The sequence below is a fragment of the Carassius auratus genome, chromosome 5 (assembly GCF_003368295.1).
Source record: "Carassius auratus strain Wakin chromosome 5, ASM336829v1, whole genome shotgun sequence".
NCBI lineage: Eukaryota > Metazoa > Chordata > Actinopteri > Cypriniformes > Cyprinidae > Carassius > Carassius auratus.
The window spans coordinates 16,274,412-16,293,289 of NC_039247.1; the positions used below are offsets into that span (position 1 = coordinate 16,274,412).

General features: G+C 39.3%; 1 protein-coding gene across 15 annotated transcripts in view; it reads right to left on the bottom strand.

Moving 5' to 3' along the window:
* The window catches only part of ncor1 (nuclear receptor corepressor 1), an 81,775-nt gene that overhangs the window by 26,727 nt on the left and 36,170 nt on the right, over nt 1-18,878 (bottom strand). For 9 of the 15 annotated variants that reach the window (XM_026250705.1, XM_026250690.1, XM_026250712.1 and 6 more), the window contains 10 exons: nt 17,414-17,544; nt 16,563-16,738; nt 15,714-15,812; nt 13,753-13,815; nt 7,766-7,905; nt 7,202-7,277; nt 3,102-3,561; nt 2,244-2,442; nt 1,666-1,849; nt 688-852 (listed from right to left, as the gene is read on the bottom strand). In XM_026250705.1, coding sequence (XP_026106490.1) covers nt 688-852; nt 1,666-1,849; nt 2,244-2,442; nt 3,102-3,561; nt 7,202-7,277; nt 7,766-7,905; nt 13,753-13,815; nt 15,714-15,812; nt 16,563-16,738; nt 17,414-17,544 — 1,693 coding nt within the window. The remainder of the gene's footprint in view (nt 1-687; nt 853-1,665; nt 1,850-2,243; nt 2,443-3,101; nt 3,562-7,201; nt 7,278-7,765; nt 7,906-13,752; nt 13,816-15,713; nt 15,813-16,562; nt 16,739-17,413; nt 17,545-18,878) is intronic. The other 6 variants (XM_026250698.1, XM_026250671.1, XM_026250725.1 and 3 more) reach the window with 4 other exon arrangements.

The following is an 18,878-nucleotide window of genomic DNA, read 5'->3' on the forward strand; positions in this document are numbered from 1 at the left end:
TTCCAACTATTTAATCATAAGAGTCAACAATTTATTTTTTTCTCCAAATAAATGCAGCTTTTGAGAGCATAAGAGACAAAAAAAAAATTGACAATTGAGATTAACACTGATGGAAGATGTTTTTATCAGTAGACCTTCAGTGGGGTCTTTATAAAAAAAATAATAAAAAAAAACATGTATTTGTGCCTTTGATTTGATTCGCTCAGTTGCTTAAATGCTTTGAAGGTCAGACTATAGTTCTTACACTCCATTTTAATCTCAAACATTGAGTGTTGCTGAAAAAAGCAAGCAGCAGGTTTCTAAAAACCGCCTGAATACATGAAAGTGAAAGTGAAGTGACATTCAGCCAAGTATGGTGACCCATACTCAGAATTTGTGCTCTGCATTTAACCCATCCGAAATGCACACACACAGAGCAGTGAACACACACACACACACTGTGAGCACACACCTGGAGCAGTGGGCAGCCATTTATGCTGCGGCGCCCGGGGAGCAGTTGGGGGTTCGATGCCTTGCTCAAGGGCACCTAAGTCGTGGTATTGAAGGTGGAGAGAGAACTGTACATGCACTCCCCCCACCCACAATTCCGTCCGGCCCGAGACTAGAACCCACAACCCTTCGATTGGGAGTCCAACCCTCTAACCATTAGGCCACGTCTTCCCCAATTATGGTGTACAGACTGCTTACCTGGAGGTACAGTGTAGCGGGTGGCGTTACTGGCGTCGGGCTGAGGTGAGGCTTTGCTAGGCTCCCGAGGAGAGAGTCTGTACGGAGAGCCTGGTCTGCCCACTCCACCATGAGATTCCTGCTCCATCAGCTTCAGGTCATATGGCATGTAAGCGAACGGCTTTCCTAGAGACAGGACAGAGAAGATACTCAGGCATCAAGTAGACAGACAGACACAGATTAAGCTCACTTTCTAAAAAAAAAAACCTCTCTATTAGCGATTAAGAAAACATTATTCAAACCATACAGACCCATCATGCATAAATCACAGGAATAGATATAGAAAGTAAATGAACTGGCAAGAGAAATGTCAAGGCAGGTTTTTAGAGCTACAGTCAGCCAGACTGCAAGGACAAGGTCAAACAAAACTTGGTGTTTCTAATGGATATCATTACAAGAGAGTGACCTAATGTTCCTTTTGGTTGGCTGCGTTCTGTCTGGCTCTATCAAAAACAGCACTGTGTTTCTTAGCTGAGAAGAGCAAAATCCACCGTCTCTCTCCTGCACACTTGACACCCTTCAAAAATATGTTTTGGAGACCCAGTAGAAAAACAGAGGAGATTAGTAATTATTAGGATAAGATTAGTTTTACATTGCAGAGGTCAGGCAATGTTATGATTACCATAGTGTAATTTTAACCCTTTATTAACTAAAATGAACTAAAAATGAAGAGGCAAAGGCAATAAGCAAATTGACACACTGGTTAAATCTCTCCCGTTACTATTGCCAATTCCATTTCTTTGTGACTTTAAAAGCCTGTGAATCTACTCTGTTGAAGTGGATATTGACCAAAGAGCGAGGACAAAATAAAGGGAAATTTCAGAACTTATTAGAGGGAACGACTGGTGCTGGATTTAGGGGTTTTTCTATATTTACTACATTCACTTCAAGTGCTTTTCTGGATTCTTATACATCTCTTTCCTTCTGCATTTGACTCACCTTCTCTGTCCACTACAGTTGGGCTGTGGATGTTGACTCGTGGCCTGTGGTCAGACTCGTTCTGGTCCAGTCTCTGTTTGTCCTCCTGCACGGACTCATGTACAGCTTTTATTTGGTGCTGGAACATAGCAAAGCCACTCAATGGTCCTACAGGAACGTTGCTGTGACCGAATGGAGCTGAAACCTAAACAAAACATTCAGTAACAAATGGGAGCTACATGCTGGACAGATGTTCAGCAAAAATGCTCCATTAGAATAATCTAAACGATTAAAAGGTGCATGAATTCTTTCCATTAGTAATAGCTACTGTTTACTTGGCAACAAGATGCTACATTCTCATGATGTAAACCTTGTGAACGGCCAATCAGGGCCTCAGTAAGAACCATTTCACAGCCACACCAAATCGCCACAACAGACACCTCCAAACAGCACAACTAATCAGCCTAGCAGAGCAGCCGAACATATTTTCACTCATCATCATTTCAGTGTGTGGAAAATCAATTGGTATTTGCTGATTCGTTTGCTGATTGCCGCAGAAGTGCGTGATCTGCGGAGGTGGAGATGGAGGCAGGACTCACGTGGCGGGGTGGCTGGGCCCTGTCTCTGTCCAGAGGGGCATATATGAATGCTAAGTGGGGGTAGAGGCTATGGGGACTGACCATAGGGGGAATGGTGGCGGCTCGCTGCTGTAGCTGCTGCATGTTGAGGATTTTGGCTGAGGACAGGACCACCGAGCCTGCAGTGCCAAGCAATGACGGCTTCTCCAGAGAGAAAAGTCTGTCACAGGAAGGAAGGAACAAGAGAATGAAATGTATTATCTACTGATACTCTACTGCTAGTTACATCTAAAGGGCTCCTCACACATACGCAACAAACAAAGAGACCAGAACTCATTTTTCATTCATTCACAGTCTATTCACCTGATTTTGTATAATACTAGCTCAAGCACATTACCATGCTGGACTAGTAAAAATTATTTTAGGTAAGTATATAAAATAAACAAATAAACTATTTAATAAGTTGATTAGTTACACATCAGAGTCAAACAGTAGGGTTTTTTCCTGTAGTTTAGATTTCTAATTGGCAGCTGAACATTTTTACTGTTTTCAACACACACACACACACACACAAAATAATGTTTAAAGTAATTTACATAAACATTACAAAAATGTACTTGCACTGCATTTAAGTTCATGCATTCCCTGGGAATCAAAACCCATGATCTCACAGGCTACAAGAATCTAAATTATTATTTCATATTTGCATTTCTAATTTAAATACATATTTCTATATGTATTTCTTTAATTTAATATGACTGAAACTGAAAATACTTTTACGTGATTTTCAGACATATAAATTATATTTTAATTAATTAATCACCACCCTATCCATGCTACTAGAAACCCCATAACAGAACATGAGCAGCGGTTTCTCACCTTTGTCGGTCAGGTTCGGCTTCCACATCCTCATCCGCACTGCAGGTGGCGCTAGAATCATTATCGGAGTGGTGCTGCTCCTCCCGTTTCTCCTCCTTGTCCTTGATATCTGGCTCGGTCTTAACTTGCACCTGCGCTCTTTCACTGCTCGGAGAAGTCATCTCCAGATCCTGCGGCTCAGTCTTTGGATGGATCTGCATTTCAAACGCGGAGCGTGTGCGCTCATCCTGAGGAAGTCCGTCTCCAGCTTCTCCTTCTGGACTCTTCTCTACTTTCACCCGCAGCTCACAGTACGGAGGCTCCTGGCCCTTGGCATCTGCCACTGGGCCTTTGGTTACCATGTCGTCCTGGTCCGACGTGCCGTCCAGAGCAGAGTTGGGATGGGTTACAGGGTCTGATTTGGAGGAATCAGTTTGAGATGGAGAAGGCGCACTCTCTGTGTCTGAACTGTTATCAGCACCTGAGGAATGGAGATGAAAGAGCATATGATTAAGCCATCACATCCTATTTAAATTCTTCAGTGCAAAGAGGACACAGAATATCAAGTCCAACCTATTTCAATCAGATACAAAAAAGCAGAGAAGCAGAAAACCCAAACAACCCTGCCGTGACAGAGCAGAGGCGGCATTTGAGGTCACCATCACTGCAAGCGGCATCACGCAATCAAGTTAATGCACTTCTGGACATCAAATAACTTTTGGCTAATCACTACCTCTCCAGTCTTGCCATGTGATGATGATACCCTCCGGAGCCACAGGGAAATATTAATACATAAAAAACATTTATCTAATAAATCCACAGGGTTTGATGGATTATTCAGCATTTACAATTATTTAGAATACGGAGTTAAACATATTCTAACTAATAAATCATCACTTCAAGTTTTGAAAATGTTAGAAAAATATATTACTATTGTTCAATTATAATTATTATATATTTGTACAATACAATAAATGTATTTGGCACAAAAAAATTAGATGACAGACTTTCCCATTCACCATTTAATTAACTGTATGAAAAAGTAAAGGATTGATCATTCTGCCTAATATCTCCTTTAGTAAATCATATGAACAGTTATAATAAAAAATAAATAAAAACAGGATCAAGCTTTAATCTATGCAAATTACTTTTTTGTGTCTATTAATAAAGAGATTTAACATTAGCTACTGTAGCTCCACACTGGAGCTACTTTGTAACAGAAAATCAAGTGTAATTTTAACTAAAAGTGACACTGACCCTGTTTTTTAATGTTTAACACTGTAAAGCTGCTGGCTTTAAAACAATCTACTGCATAAAGAACTATATAAATAAACATGACGTCACTTGAGTGCTGACAGCGGAGCAAACATATCCACATTGCTATGATCAGATGCTTTCTTAACTGCTGTTTTCCACCACTGTCATTTTAGTTATGTGTTTATTTTGTTATTGAGAGGAAAGTGTGCAGCACATTTACATATTCCTTTAAACGCTGCTCTCAGCAGCATCTAGTTCGGCTGTGTTTACACTCCGAAATAGGTGTTTGTACTCTTTTCTTGAACTGAGAGGGCTCAATTACTTGCACTACAGTACCACACTGTCCAAACAGTGTTATTCCAGGCCCTTTCTTGAAGAAGTGACTATTCAACCAAAAAAAATTAAAAAAAAAAGAAATTAATCATTGTCGATAATGCAGAATAACGGTTACAGCCTTAGTACCCACATCACAAGAACAGGCTTGCATAGAGTGACAAACATCCGGCAACTAGAAAGCCACTATCATTTTCTCCATCCTTCTATATGAAAATGACTTTCCCCTCATCTATAATTCCTCCCTCCGCTTGCTGTGTGGATACTCTGACACTCTCACAGTCTGCTTCTCTGTCCTTCTCTCAAGTGATGAAGGCTAACCTGCTTTGCTCCAGGAATATGTCAGAAGGCAATACGCCAAAAAGCAGATAGGGGAGAGAAAGAAGATTGAGTAGCATCTAGTACATGACAAGTAACCAAGTTAAGCAGACCAGGGAAGCAGCCTTGCAGGTTTCTGTATTTGCAAAGAGAATCTGAATATGGTTTATAATGCACCAGGGCAAAGAATTATGGATTATAGAATTATAGAGTACAGTACAAAAATGAAAGTGTAATGTAAAAATGAATGAATACTTTTAAATATGAATACTTATTTAGCAAGGATGCATTAAACAAGTTTTACAAAATATTAGTACTCGACAATAAAGGCGTTCTTTTAAACTTTCTATTCATTAAAAAATTTTCCACAAAAATACTAAGTAGCAAAACGGTCTTCAACATTTATAATAATAAATGTTTCTTGAGCACCAAATCATCATATTTGAATGTTTTCTGAAGGAACATGTGACACTGAAGACTGGAGTAATGACTCCTGAAAATGCAGCTTTGCCTTGGTCTAAACTTCTGATCAGTAGTGTAGATGGGGTGGGAGAAGGCAAAGCGAACATACAGGCACCCAAAGGGAAAGAAAGTGGTTTAAGAAACGTCCAATAATTATTGTACTTTTATTTGATAGTACAAGTGTTGTTCCAAGCAGAGGCATGTTTAGAGTTTTGGGGGCACTCTGCAAGTTATCCTGAGGGAAATCCCATTCCGGGGAGGGGATGGGATTGTTCTCCATTCGGTGGAAATTGCGTTCCTTGGGTTCCCTACCACTTCGGAAGAAATCCCGTTTGGTTACCCTCAAAGGAAATAGTTTTCCGGTGGGGGTAACAACAATCCCCCTCAATAGAAAAACGCGTTCCGCAGGGCCGATTCAACTGTGTGGGCTGCGTGGTGCCAAAACACTGTACTGGTTCCAAGTTCGCTGATATGAAGAGTTGCATTGTGTTCATGTATCAGAAAGGTATCACCTCCGCCTGAATTGGCTGAATTTCTATGATTAAATAACTACTTTTATTGTGTTTACAGAATTTAATAAAGACTTGAAGTCGTGTTGTAGCACTAAATATCACAACAAACTAGCCTGAATAAAAGCACAACCGATCAAACATACTCAGCAGAAGCACTCAGTTTCCTTACAGCATACTTTTCTGAGGCTTTAAAGCCAGGGAACGCTTATATAAGAGTCAGTGTGGCAGACAGAATTAGTCCAGATATCTTATCCTTTCTGCACATTTCCCCTTTTTCCACTCTCTTTTCTTTGTGTTCTTGTCTTTTTCACTTGTTTCCTCTCCCTTTCATCCACTTCTCCCCCACACAGCTGGTTCTCTCCTCATTTGCTCCTGATTCTCACTCATTAAGCATACAGACAGAAGTAGAGGGATGATGTTGACCTCTGTGGCTGGGGTTTTTGCTGTCAGATCTAATCAAACGCACTGCAGTCAGACAGGTCAGCACTCTGCCCTGCTGCCCCCTCACTTCATCCCTCTCTCTCTGTCAGTCTGTCTGTTTCTGCTCTCTTTACATTATGGCCCCACTACTTCTCCTCCTCTATGCTTGATCGGACTCTGGGCTCATGGGTCACAGAGAAAGAGACTGACAGTGATGGGTTTTAGGGTGTTTGTTTAGGCATTAGTGCTTATTGTTGGAGGCAGCTGGCTCTAAAAGGGTACTTTCAAACTTGGTTCGACTGGTTGGTCCAAACAAAAGTTTGATTGGCCTCCCCTCCGGACTGGATTCATGTTATTTTATTTGGGTCCGAACCACAGGTCGTTAGCGTTATCAAGCCAGAAACTGTTTACCCTTTCGTTTAGTAATGACATGTGCAGAAGGTGGCAGCAAAATGCGTAGCATTGCTCTCTTCACTTTTATATGTACTGTATGTTTTTGAACCATTGATTTTGTTTCCAAAGGTTCAGCTAGGTTCAGCTAGTCAGGAAAGTGAGTGAACTTCCGCAATTTGGTACTTCACTTTTGCAATTTGGTTCAATTGCCTTCACATCAGCAGTGAACCATACCGGAGTTCACTTGAACAGTACACCAGACCGTCCCTTTTAAGCGTACTTGGTTACGGTTCGCGGGAGTGCACTTAAGTTCGGAAGACAGCATTCACATCTTCCAAACGTACTGAACTCCGATGTCAACAGAACCCGGTTGTGCACCAAAAGTGCTAGTGTAAAAGAACCCTAAATCACAGAGAGGGATCATACCATCACTCTCCTCATCATCATCAGGTGCAGGATCACTCTGGGATGGGTCTCGATTTCCACGGAGCCGACGGGAACCCTGCACACAACAACATAAGAGGTGCAAAACTCATAAGATACACACACAAACAGTTCACAACTATATTTACACCACATTCACGCACATTCGGAAGACATTAAGCTTTTTTGGTCCCCTTTCTGGGACACTACTTTCTTGTGCCACTTTTTAAATATTATCCTTAAAATCCGCAAAGCCATTGTTACTTACTAGAAGAGATTTAGATAAAAATAAATTTTTAAAGAAATTAACATCACAATAATAAATTACATTTTAAGAAATGAACCATTTAAATTATAAAATAATTTAGAAAATTACACTTTTTTTATTATTATTGTATTGTTGATAAATTAAATGAAGAAAAAGAGACTGCTCTAAAAATCTTAATGACCCCAAATTTTTGTTCAATAATTATTTTTTATTTTAATGAAATAAAGGAGTGACCTTCTAAAAAAATGCACTTTTTGTTTGAATGTAGCAGATTTATTCTATGAATGCTGGATCTGTACCTGTACCTTGTGTTGCCGTAGTAGATTGTCTAGGTTGTATCGTCTCTTGTTGTTGAAGTAAAAGTTCTTACACTGAGCTTCACTCTTAGTGCCTACCATCTTAGCAATGGCTGACCAGTTCCTACCATGTTCAACCAGCCCTGCGCACAAGAGAAAGAGGGTAAGGTTATTAATAAAAAGTCGGCACCTGGAGCCAAACAAAACACTTACTGTGCATTCACACCAGACACGACATGCGCAAATAAATCGCACTATTCGTGTGTAGTTGGACGCTTGAACATTGAGTTTATACGCCTCATTCGCGCATGAAATTAACTTTACAACAGACACAAATTCGCGTCATTGGAGAGGCTTCTGCCAGTTGAGTTTACGCAGCATTGTTCTTTCATCCACCCTTCACCCGGATAATATTCAAAATATTACTGTTATCGTGTCATGAAATGCAGTTTTAAAAGTATTTCAGGTGAGAATGTAGTTGCTTAAAACTCAAATCTGTAGTTTATTTATAAAGATAGCGCCTATTTAAAAATGTGTTTCGCCGATTTCGGAGACGAGCTCCATGCGATCAGCGAGAACTTGATCATGTATCCGCCTAGAGCAGTCTCAACTCGGCTAGACCTTCTGATATGTGCCGCTTGCTCTGATGTCTCTTGAGTGGTTCAACATAAAATATTATTTGTTTTGGGTAAATCTAACAGGTAATCTTTTGTCTTTATTCAATTAATCTATTTCTTCCAAGCAAGATCCTTTTTATTCCGGTTTCTGTAAAAGTATGAAGTAGTATTACACAGCTCCGGGTATCCACAGCGATGATGAATTTGTCTTCCATTGTTGTTCTGGATTTTCCCTCCGCTCACTACGCCGTAATCACGTCACCTCTAGATCAAGCTCCTGACTGGTTAATGCGGTGGAAAATTTCCCCAAAGTTCTGGTTTTTCAACTTGTGCATTTCGCGTTATGCAATCCATTTGCATCTTTGCATTGACTTAACATTTAAACCACTTGCGCCAGACGCTCTATTCGCGTCAGGTGTGAATGCACCATTATACACTACTAATGGTTTTCTGAATCGATGAAGCCTAATATTAACCACAAGATAATTTAACAGGTCCCACTATAACATGAAGATAACACCCTCTTTCCTTCAGTGGCACTATTTTAACATGAAACATTGCTGGGTTTTAGTTAGCAATGACTGTACCACTCCTGAATATATTAATAATGACAGTGGTGAGAAAACCGTATCTGAGTTCAGTGATGTGGATGAATAGACTCATAAAGTCCAGTCATGTCTTGTTTATTTATTATGTTATAGCACTTTAATGCAACAGATAAGAACCTGGGGCCAGATTCACAAAACATTCTTAAGAACAAAATTCATCTTAACTGCCATTTTCTTATTATTTTCTAATGTATAGAATATTTTGCATGGCCAAAAAAATCTACTTAAGAATATTCTTGTCTTTTTTTCTTAAGATTGTTCTTAAGGCAAAACCTAAGAAGAATTAAATTTCTTGAAAAAAAAAAAAAAAAGAAATAAAATACAAATCGTTGTAAATATCTTCCTAATTTAGGATAAGTCAGACTTAACTTAAATCTCAAATGGTAAGAATGATAATTGGTGTCCTCACCATGTCACAAGTACTGAATTAATCACCACAAACATCATAGTTCAAGATCAAGCACCTTGAGCCGCAGTGGTTTATGGCATGGGCTGACCTTGATACGGTCCCTCGGTTATCTCTCTTCACTGGCCTTGTGTGACAGAGTTTATGCTTGACATGATAATACAAGCAAAATGTGTCAATTTAACAAACTCAAGAACTTCTGCTGAGTTGTTTATTTTCGGTTCACTGCCACCTGTTGCATTTTTCAGGTCTGCATGGCAACTACAGTACTCAACAGAATACAAAACAATACTCAGTTCCTCCAAAAAAATAGTTCTCCTAGTCCCCAATCTGTCACTTTAAGACTGTCCTCCATTTCAGTTGAACTGTGCAGTCACACTGATGGCTCACCAGAGGTCTGTGTAAAATATACATGGAGAAACACACACACACTTACGTTTGTTCTTCAGTGGACTGAACTTCCCCTCTACTAAAAAGAGGACTAAAAAGACACAAAGAAAGAGGAAACAGAAGGAATTCACTCAGATGACTGCAATCTGGCCTGAAAACACTTCTGCAAACTCTGGTGCTTTAAAGAGTCCTAGGAGTAGTTTGTGCTATTTTGTAAGTGGTTTACATTTTTTATTAATATATAAACTCCTACTTCACTTAAATTTGTTTATCTGTCAATATACTAGGGATGGGTGTTTTTCAAAAATATTGTGCTTGAACATTTGGGCTCATACTTTTTTTTTTATATTCGAATACTCATTTATTTAAATGATGTTTAAGTTTTGTTACCATTTCTGAACATAATTATAATTAGGCAAATATACACAATGTGCTACAACACTGTTACATTATATCTCAAGGTTTTCTTTTAGTATAAAAAAACAAGGCAACAGGAAAAATAAAGCAGTGCAAATAACAGTAAAGGACATACATGTTTATCGTGTTTATTTGGTCTCACATCATGTTAATATTGAGAAAAACAATAATATCCACATGAAAGTTGGCTCCTCTGTCCGATAACAAGAAGAACACGCGCCCACACAGACGATCTAGAGACATAAAGATAACGGTGTGCTAGTCAAAGTTTCTTACAGTGCTTCGGGAAGCATATCTCAGATAAGCTCTCTTCTCGGCTCACTCGGGATACAGTCATGGATACAGTCACAGTCGTGATATTATGATAACTTCGTTTCAATGATTAATTTGATCAAAAGTAATTCCATTTTTAAGATAATTTTGATCAAAGTAATTGCAAATTTTGTGAGGCACATGGACACATTCTATGATCAACTACAATAAATTTGTTAACAGGCTCAGTGCGATGCAGTGCATTTACTTATAACTGACTTTTAGTTTGCATGCTTAGGATTTATCATGATTCCATGCTTTAACAGCCAGCATAGCAAAACATAATAAAATCTTTGTTTTTTTTCCAAATAATAATTACATATTGAAGATTTGTGCACACAACTACAATATACGTGTGTAAATATTTTAATGCAAAAACATAAGTGTGCTTAAAAGTCTCTAAGAATTTTATATGTAATATATAAATATTAACCCCTTACTAGTAACCCCCCTTTTTTGGCATGGAGACCGAAATTACATACCCAAAATAAAAAGGTTTCTGCTCATGATTCTTTCTGACTAGATACATAATCAACCTTTGTTCACAAAGCTGACACTTTAAAGTTTACTGTTCAGGAATCAGAATCACTCAGACTGTTATGATAATAGAGATATATAAGCTCAAACATAAAAACAAAAATAAAAATATTAAAAACATATGTTTTAAATGTATTTAAAAAAATGTTGATGTAGGAAATGAGTTTGAAAACACAGTGTAGCTAAGGCCACAAGTCTTCCAAGACTTCATAAAAAATTTCATAATCGAATCTGTAAAACTGTGAATTTTATGAAATATTTTCTAAGGCCATGTCATGTGTGTTTTTAGAGAAGGTTAATCAGATTGATTTATGGCCCTTGTCATCTCTGTAAGATCTCACATGTAAACTTTCCTGTGCTCTTTGTGTATGTTTCACTGTTGAAAACTGCCCGAATCATGATTGTATTGTTCTCACCAAACGGTTCTTTCACACCTCCGCCAAGTATGACACATTATCCGCATTATTCTTTTATCATTATTCTTTTGTTTTTATTCCACCTTTATTAGCCTTGATTGTGGTTTTTCAGGCTTTACAAAGCAACAAAGCAGCGATCTCACTTCAGTCTCTCTTTGCATTTAGCCCTTATTTATCAAAAGTCTTACTATAAAAATACAACAAAACATTTTCTTACGACCTTACGTGAATTATTGAGACAAAAATGCATTATGAAGAAGAAAAGCACCTGCTATTAGTAGCATTGGTGCTAACGTTAGCATCAAGCTACATCTGACAATTTATGAAATTATTAGTACACTTTTACTCAAAACTCACTTTAAACCCCGATCGAGTGTTTATAATAACTTCCTTTAGCGATCAGGGGTGGAATTTGGTCGTTTACTGTTGTAAAAATATGTTATTTGTAGCCTTTTTCATCGCTGCACAAGTTAGCATTTCCGATGTACATTTTCGATTTTTTTTATAAAAACGCCCCAGATCTCAAGAAATTCTCATACCAAGCTTTACTATCGTAATCGCGGGTTTATTATTCGGATATTTTGTGTGTACAGAGGTGTTTCAGTGTTGTTTTGGCCAGATAACTACCAGGAAGTGTGCAGGAAGCATGTGACACGATGGGGCGGTGTCCAGATATGAAACTCTAAGATTGATGTTTGAAAGACCCAATCAGAGTCTGAGTCACACACCGCACGAGCTGTGACTACTGCACGCACACAGAGATCGCTGGGAGAGGCTGTTTATCATCAGATCACGTAAATCCGTGGAAAATGAATAGAAATGACGATTCTGTCTGAAGAAATATGAAGTAAACATCAGTAAATATATCCATATATCTCCGCAGATATGCATCTTTGGTCTGTAAATCCTTATTGACGCTGTTCAGTGAGTCTATGTGAACACAAATAAACCGCTCTTGACGTGATTGAATATGAGTGAGTTGTGAATTTCTATTCAAAATGTGGCATAATACGGATTTATTATTTTGCACTCCTGACATAAATCACTAAATATCTGTCACTGCAACAATGTTTTATCAAAATATTGGTCAAATATCGAAGCTTGAGTCTTTAAACTTTCCATTGATGCACAGTTTGTCCAGATGAAGTAAGACAGTGATGTTTAATGTGCTGTGAAAGTGAAACAATAATAAACTGGGGCCGTCAGCGATGTTTGCACGCAAAGGGGTTAAATAGTCTACACTATAATATGAATCCATATTGACCAGGGCTGAACAACAAAATCACAAAAACTGCTTCACAAAGTTGTGGTTGTCCGCTAAATAAGAACATAAAGCAGATTTTTACTGTCCTCCATCCAGGCCATTAATACAATCAGTCAAAAACACAAACCAGTACATTTCAAAACTCAACTGGCCTCAATTTGCCCTTTTTCTCCAAACTACAAACTGAACCTAGACCTGTTCAAGAAAATCTTGTCCAAGTCTTATTTCACTAAGAAATCTAAAGAAATTCAAAATTTACATTAAATTTTGAATGAAACATTAGGACCTAATAAAAAAAAACACATATCACTGCAATGCAAAGAAATAATACTATATTACTAAACTGCTAATATGAATGAATTTTTTATATTATTATTATTATTATTTTTTTTTTTTTTTTTTTTGTATTTTAGTGGTCAAAATGAAAAGGAGATTCACTGTAGAATAGTTAGTACCTTAGTTCCATTTCATGTTTTGACCACAAATATCACACCTGTAATGATGGAAATGCTCACTAAAACGTGCAGATGAACACGGCTGAACGAAGAAGTGCACAAGTCATCTATGTCTGAGAAACAATGCAATGAATTTAAAAAGGTTAATACATTTGAATCAGTAAAATAGAGACTTGAATGGACAATTTTACAGATTTGTTTTCAGGATTCTTTGATGAAAAATAAGACAAGCCCATTATACTTTAGACTCAAAACATCTCCCCTCCACACTATTCCTGTCATTCTTTCACATGGGGTGAATGGTCATCTTGTAAAGTTTCTAGTGTGTCAAACAGTCACACACTCACTTCAGTTTCTTCAGTGCAGTCCTAATCTACAACAAAGAGGATGCTCACAAGCGCAACCCTAACCAACTTCCCCAACATGGGAACCCATGCAAAACCACATACAAGAGAACAAGTAGAGCAATAGTGAGGTGAAAAGTGTGTGTGAAAATGAGATCAGACAGAGCCAACTGAGAACCAGAGAAGGAGACGGTGTGTGAGATGAAGTAGAAGTCAAGCAGTACCTTTTTTGGCAATCTCCATCTCCTCCTCTGTCCAGCGAGACGTCTCTCCAGCTTCAACTGCACCTGTTGCGACACACACCGGCAGCGTCAGTGAGGGAAAAACTCAAGCAGTGCTGAACGACACGGCTCATCTCACACCCTCCCTCTCCATCTGATTACACTCGGGCGCTGCGGAGACCTCCACCCTCCTCAAGACCTTCCCTCCCTCCCTCAGTCTCTCTCTCAGTCTCCAACCACAACCTGGCGCTTACTGGACTCAACTAGGAAAGTCTCGCCTCTCTCTTTCTCCTGTCTCTCTCTTTCACGCTCAGTCTCTAGGAGAGTTCAGTCAGCTGATCTCGAGCAGACAGTGGAGGAGTGCAGAAGCACCTCCCCTCTGGGTCTAAGACCAGCACACACTCACACACACACACACACACTCACCCATATCATTAGACAGTCAGTCTCATAACAGTAGCCGTGCTACAGCGTGCAGCCCAACAACCCCTCCCTACGTAATTTCCACTCAAACTACAGCAAGAGCAAAAGAGAGAGAAAGACAGCCTGTGCTCTTCTCTCCTCTCCCGCCCGCTCGGAGGGTCTCCTTCAAATTGACTAAACACTAAGACAGATTTAGCACAGTGTGAACCTCTGACATTTATGCAAGAGCACGAGAGTGTCCCGCAGTGTTCGGAGGACTTGGATGTCTCCACTAAAATTCTTTGGTGACCCTCTAGACGCTGTTTATGTTACCCCGTGACCCCCGAGTGTGTGCGTTTTACATTTATATGCTCATACTCCACTGCTTTGTCATGCTGATAGCGGTTTAGACATGGAATTGGTGCATTATGGCTCTTGAGGACCAGTTTAAAACTTGAAACCCACTTTAAAAGACAGAGAATGACAAGACAGAAATCAAGCACAGACAGACTTTATCAGACGAGACGTACGGGCCCACGAGGGTTAGAGGTTTAATAGCTGTACTGGTCCAGCAGATCATGATAGAGAGGACGGAGGTCAGACTGGAGACTCCATCATGAAACCGCAGGAATCACAAAACACAATCGGCGACTAAACTTGAAGGTACGCAGTGCTAATCAGCTATGAACTTCTGACATGGCTGCGTTCAAATGTAATGAACAATCTTTACTGAGCGATGGGTTCTCTTAATTAGTTTTAAAGTGGCACCAAAAGCTAAACGACACAATCAGGCTGGTCTTTCATTCCCCTTTTCGCTCCAAATCAAACTCGTCCTGAGACTCGCCGCATTTACCTGCCTCTCATTATCGTCTCCATGGTGATCCCTCCACCCGCTGTCACCACGGCAACACAAACTCAGAGACCTTGAGTCTGGCGTCGGGTGGCAGGAGGAAGAGAGGGATCCGGAGATCGGGAAGAACGGACAAACAATCTCACAGAGAGAGAGAGAGAGAGAGAGAGAGAGAGAGAGAGAGAGAGAGAGAGAGAGATGGAGAGAGAGAGAGAGAGAGAGAGATGGAGAGAGAGAGAGAGAGAGAGAGAGAGAGAGAGAGAGAGAGAGATGGAGCAAAAGAGTAACAAAAAAAGGGAGGAAACCAAAGAGTGCAAAAGAAATAAACAGTGAAATGAAGAGAAACACTATATATCATAACAGTGAAACAACAGAAGAGAAATAATACTGAAGAGATGCGGTTTCGTGAGCCTCGGGGATCAAATCCTCTGTGTTTCTATCACAACAGCAACTGAATCAAACCCCACAAACACCACGTACACCATGCTGCGGTCAGAGAAAGCAGCAAACTAGGTGACTTTCAGACTAATGAGGTCACAGAGGAACCGCTCACACTCCTACAGACTGACCACACGATGAGCAGAAAACATCACAGAGCCGCACCGATGCACCGTTTCGAGAGGTGACCGAGGGAGTGAGTTTATTGATGTGAGAAGCTCTTTGAACAGAAAAGCTGTGTAAAAAAGTATGTGAAAAAGATGAAAGTGCTTACCTCGTGTCTCTGCGCTGGCTGCAGGAGACGGTTTCGCAGGCTCTCGTGCTGGTTTCTGCACCGGCTCAGGTTTAGAGGAGGGGGTGGGCTCTGGTAGAGCTAAGAAACACACACAGAGTAAACCATCAGGACTTGGTCTCAGTTGTGCAGTTGAGCCCTAGTATAAGGAGGTCAGATGCATCAAAAGCAAATCCTTTTGTTTTAACTGATCATTAAGAAAAACAAACACAAAACACCACATCACCACCTGGTCTGTTGTAACTAGATGTTTTTTTATGTTATGTTTTGTGTAATTGTGTAAATGTGAAACTGTTTGACCGAATGAAAAAGTTTCTACAATTCTATAAAGTAAGTCTCTACAATAAAGTAAGATTTTAAAAGTCTTTTTACTAATATTTTTCTCTGCTAGGCAAGTAACTCATATTTTACACATTTACTGGCTGCATTTTTTGCATGTCATAAAAATAAAATATTATTAATTTAACGTTCACTTTCTTTTATACATTTTTCCCTTCTTTTCTTTTTCTTAAATTGCGTAATACACCAACTTATTGGGTTTCTGATTTGCAAAAAGTGCTTTAAAGTGACAGTAAGACATTTAAAATGTTAGTAAAGATTTCCATTAAACAAAAAACACTGTTCGTTAGGACTTTCGATTGAAATATTAAGCAAAACAACTGTTTTAAAATAAACATTTTAAATGACTGACAATAATTTTCAATGCTTCACATCAAGCCAAATGTTGAAGTTTGCAAGGCATAAAAACACATGATCAACAAATGTAGGAAGACGACGCAGCACTGGCCAGACGGAGTAAGTAACGTTTGCGCTGGGGCATTTGGGTGTTACCTGGTTCAGGTTCCTCTGCAACCACAGACACAGCCTCATTATTGGCCATGGAGCGTGTGGTGATGCGGCCCTTACGGCGGCCCTGGCTGTTGGCGGTCTTTCTGCCGCGTGGCGTGCTCTGCTCCTTACCCTCTTCCTCCTCTCCCTCACACTTCTCTTTATCTTTACCGATGTCCCTGCGGAGGCAAAGAAAAGGAATAAAGGCTCTCCTCTGCACTGAACTCCATTAATCTAATTCAGACGGTCCGGGTGAGCAGAACTCAAGTTACAAATGCAGACGCTGTGAATTTCTCATCTGCTATGATGTCTTAGTATTTTGGAGTATATAACCGTTTGTATAGCAGGAGCTCACACAGATCGAAAACCCACTTCTTTACCATTTTGTGTATTCACAAAAAAAGTAAAAAACCCCACTTTTTCATGATTAATTCTACTTTTTGTTGAATTCCTGGTAGTGACATAACAGGTCCCGAGTAAAGCACACCGTCTCTTCCAGACCCAATGAGTTAATGAGGTTAATCTTAAGCACCTGTTACAATAAGGCTCCCCTCACAGAAAACAGATCATCTCACCTACTTTAAACTACTGCGCACTCATTGATAGAGCAACAAAGCATCTGTCCTCCATCTATTTTTTGGGTCGTTTAAGTGTAAAGTTATTGAATCCTGCATCATACAAACAAAACTATAACTCTGCTGTTGTCGCTCCCAAATTTTCAGTGTGCATGTGGCCTTCGAGCTCTCACAGTGGAGTTGGAGAAAAAGGGCAAATTGAGGCCAGTTCATTTCACCCATTTAGGAAAAATGGTAGAAAACGACAAAAAAACAAAACAAAAAAAACATGGAACTTACTTGGAGTCCTCTTTTTCATCTTTCTCCTCCTCTTCCTTCTTCTCCTCGTCCTCTTTCTTCTCTGTTTTCTCCGATTTGTCCTCTTCGTTCTTGTCGTCTGCCTTGTCTTCCTGTGAAGGTCGCGTTATCTGCTTTAAAAGGAAAAGAACCACAATAAGAGGCATTTAGACAGCTGACCTTTTTAAGAGCACAAACCTGTGACCGGGCTCCCATCACAGGAATAACCAGCAATTCACCTTAAATTGTGTCAGCCCAGCTATGAAGCCAAGCAATGCTGATGTACTATCAAACACCAAATGGACAATATGATGAAACAGGATTCAAACCAATATTTCATCAAAGTGGATATTTTAGCTACATTTATTAAGCTTAAACTATTTGTTAAAAAAAAAACTTCCCTGAGAGATTGTGCAAGCATGTGCAACAAAAAAAAATGCATGCTTAATAAATGTAGCTAAAATAAGTTTTTATGTGAAATAAACTGGAAATATATATACAGTATATTACACACGAACACAAATGAAAATTGTGTGCAGATCATGTCAAATAATGACTTCTTGACTATATTCAGACTGCCATTTTCTTTAGCTTGGAAACTTTGTCAAGGAGTTTTCTACATTTGACTGTTCTCCATTGTGATAGAGACCAGAAAACGCATCTCACTTCAGTTTAAAGCCAGACAGCAAACCGAAATGCATGCTCTAAATCATTCCTGCTCTGGACTGAATCATTCAGGATTCCTGTTTGGTTACTGCTGATCTATCTCGGTCTCTTCCTTACTTTTTTTAAATAAAAAAAAAAAAAAAAAAAAGCTTTCACACACATTCCCTCATCACATCCCTTCAGGCCTGCTTTCCTAGCAAGGAATGTAAAAAAGCTTTGCAATTCTACCATTTCTCAAACAACCTGAAAACAGAAAGTAAAAAAAAAAACTAATCTGAATAATGGAGTCACCTTCACTTTGCAAGCTAGTTGATACTGAATAACAAGAACAAAGTAACCTGGCTGGACTACCTTCAAAAAAAAAAAAAAAAAAAAAAAAAGGGGTTATCTTGAGCTTAGATAGCTCTTTAAAATGTGGTTTCCATTTTTATTGCCTTTCGAAAACTTATCTAATCTTCATTGTGACGATGAGCACAGAACTCTTAAGATATAACACATATGACACAAACATTGAATATGGCTCAAAGCATAAATACGCATGATTGACATGACTGGAATGGCCAAAACAGTATTTCAAAGGAGGCCAGACATCTAAACATGCACAGCATACAATGATATGAACAGAGAAGAAGCAGTGATCAAGAACTGGCCAATCAGAACAAAGTGCCATATGTGGTGCTCACATGAACAGAGACCTAGGAACACAATGCACTGTCACAAGACACAATGACCCCCAATGCTTTATGCTGTACATTTAAAGAGTGTCTTTCTCATAACAGCAGAATTCAGGAGGAAAACCCAC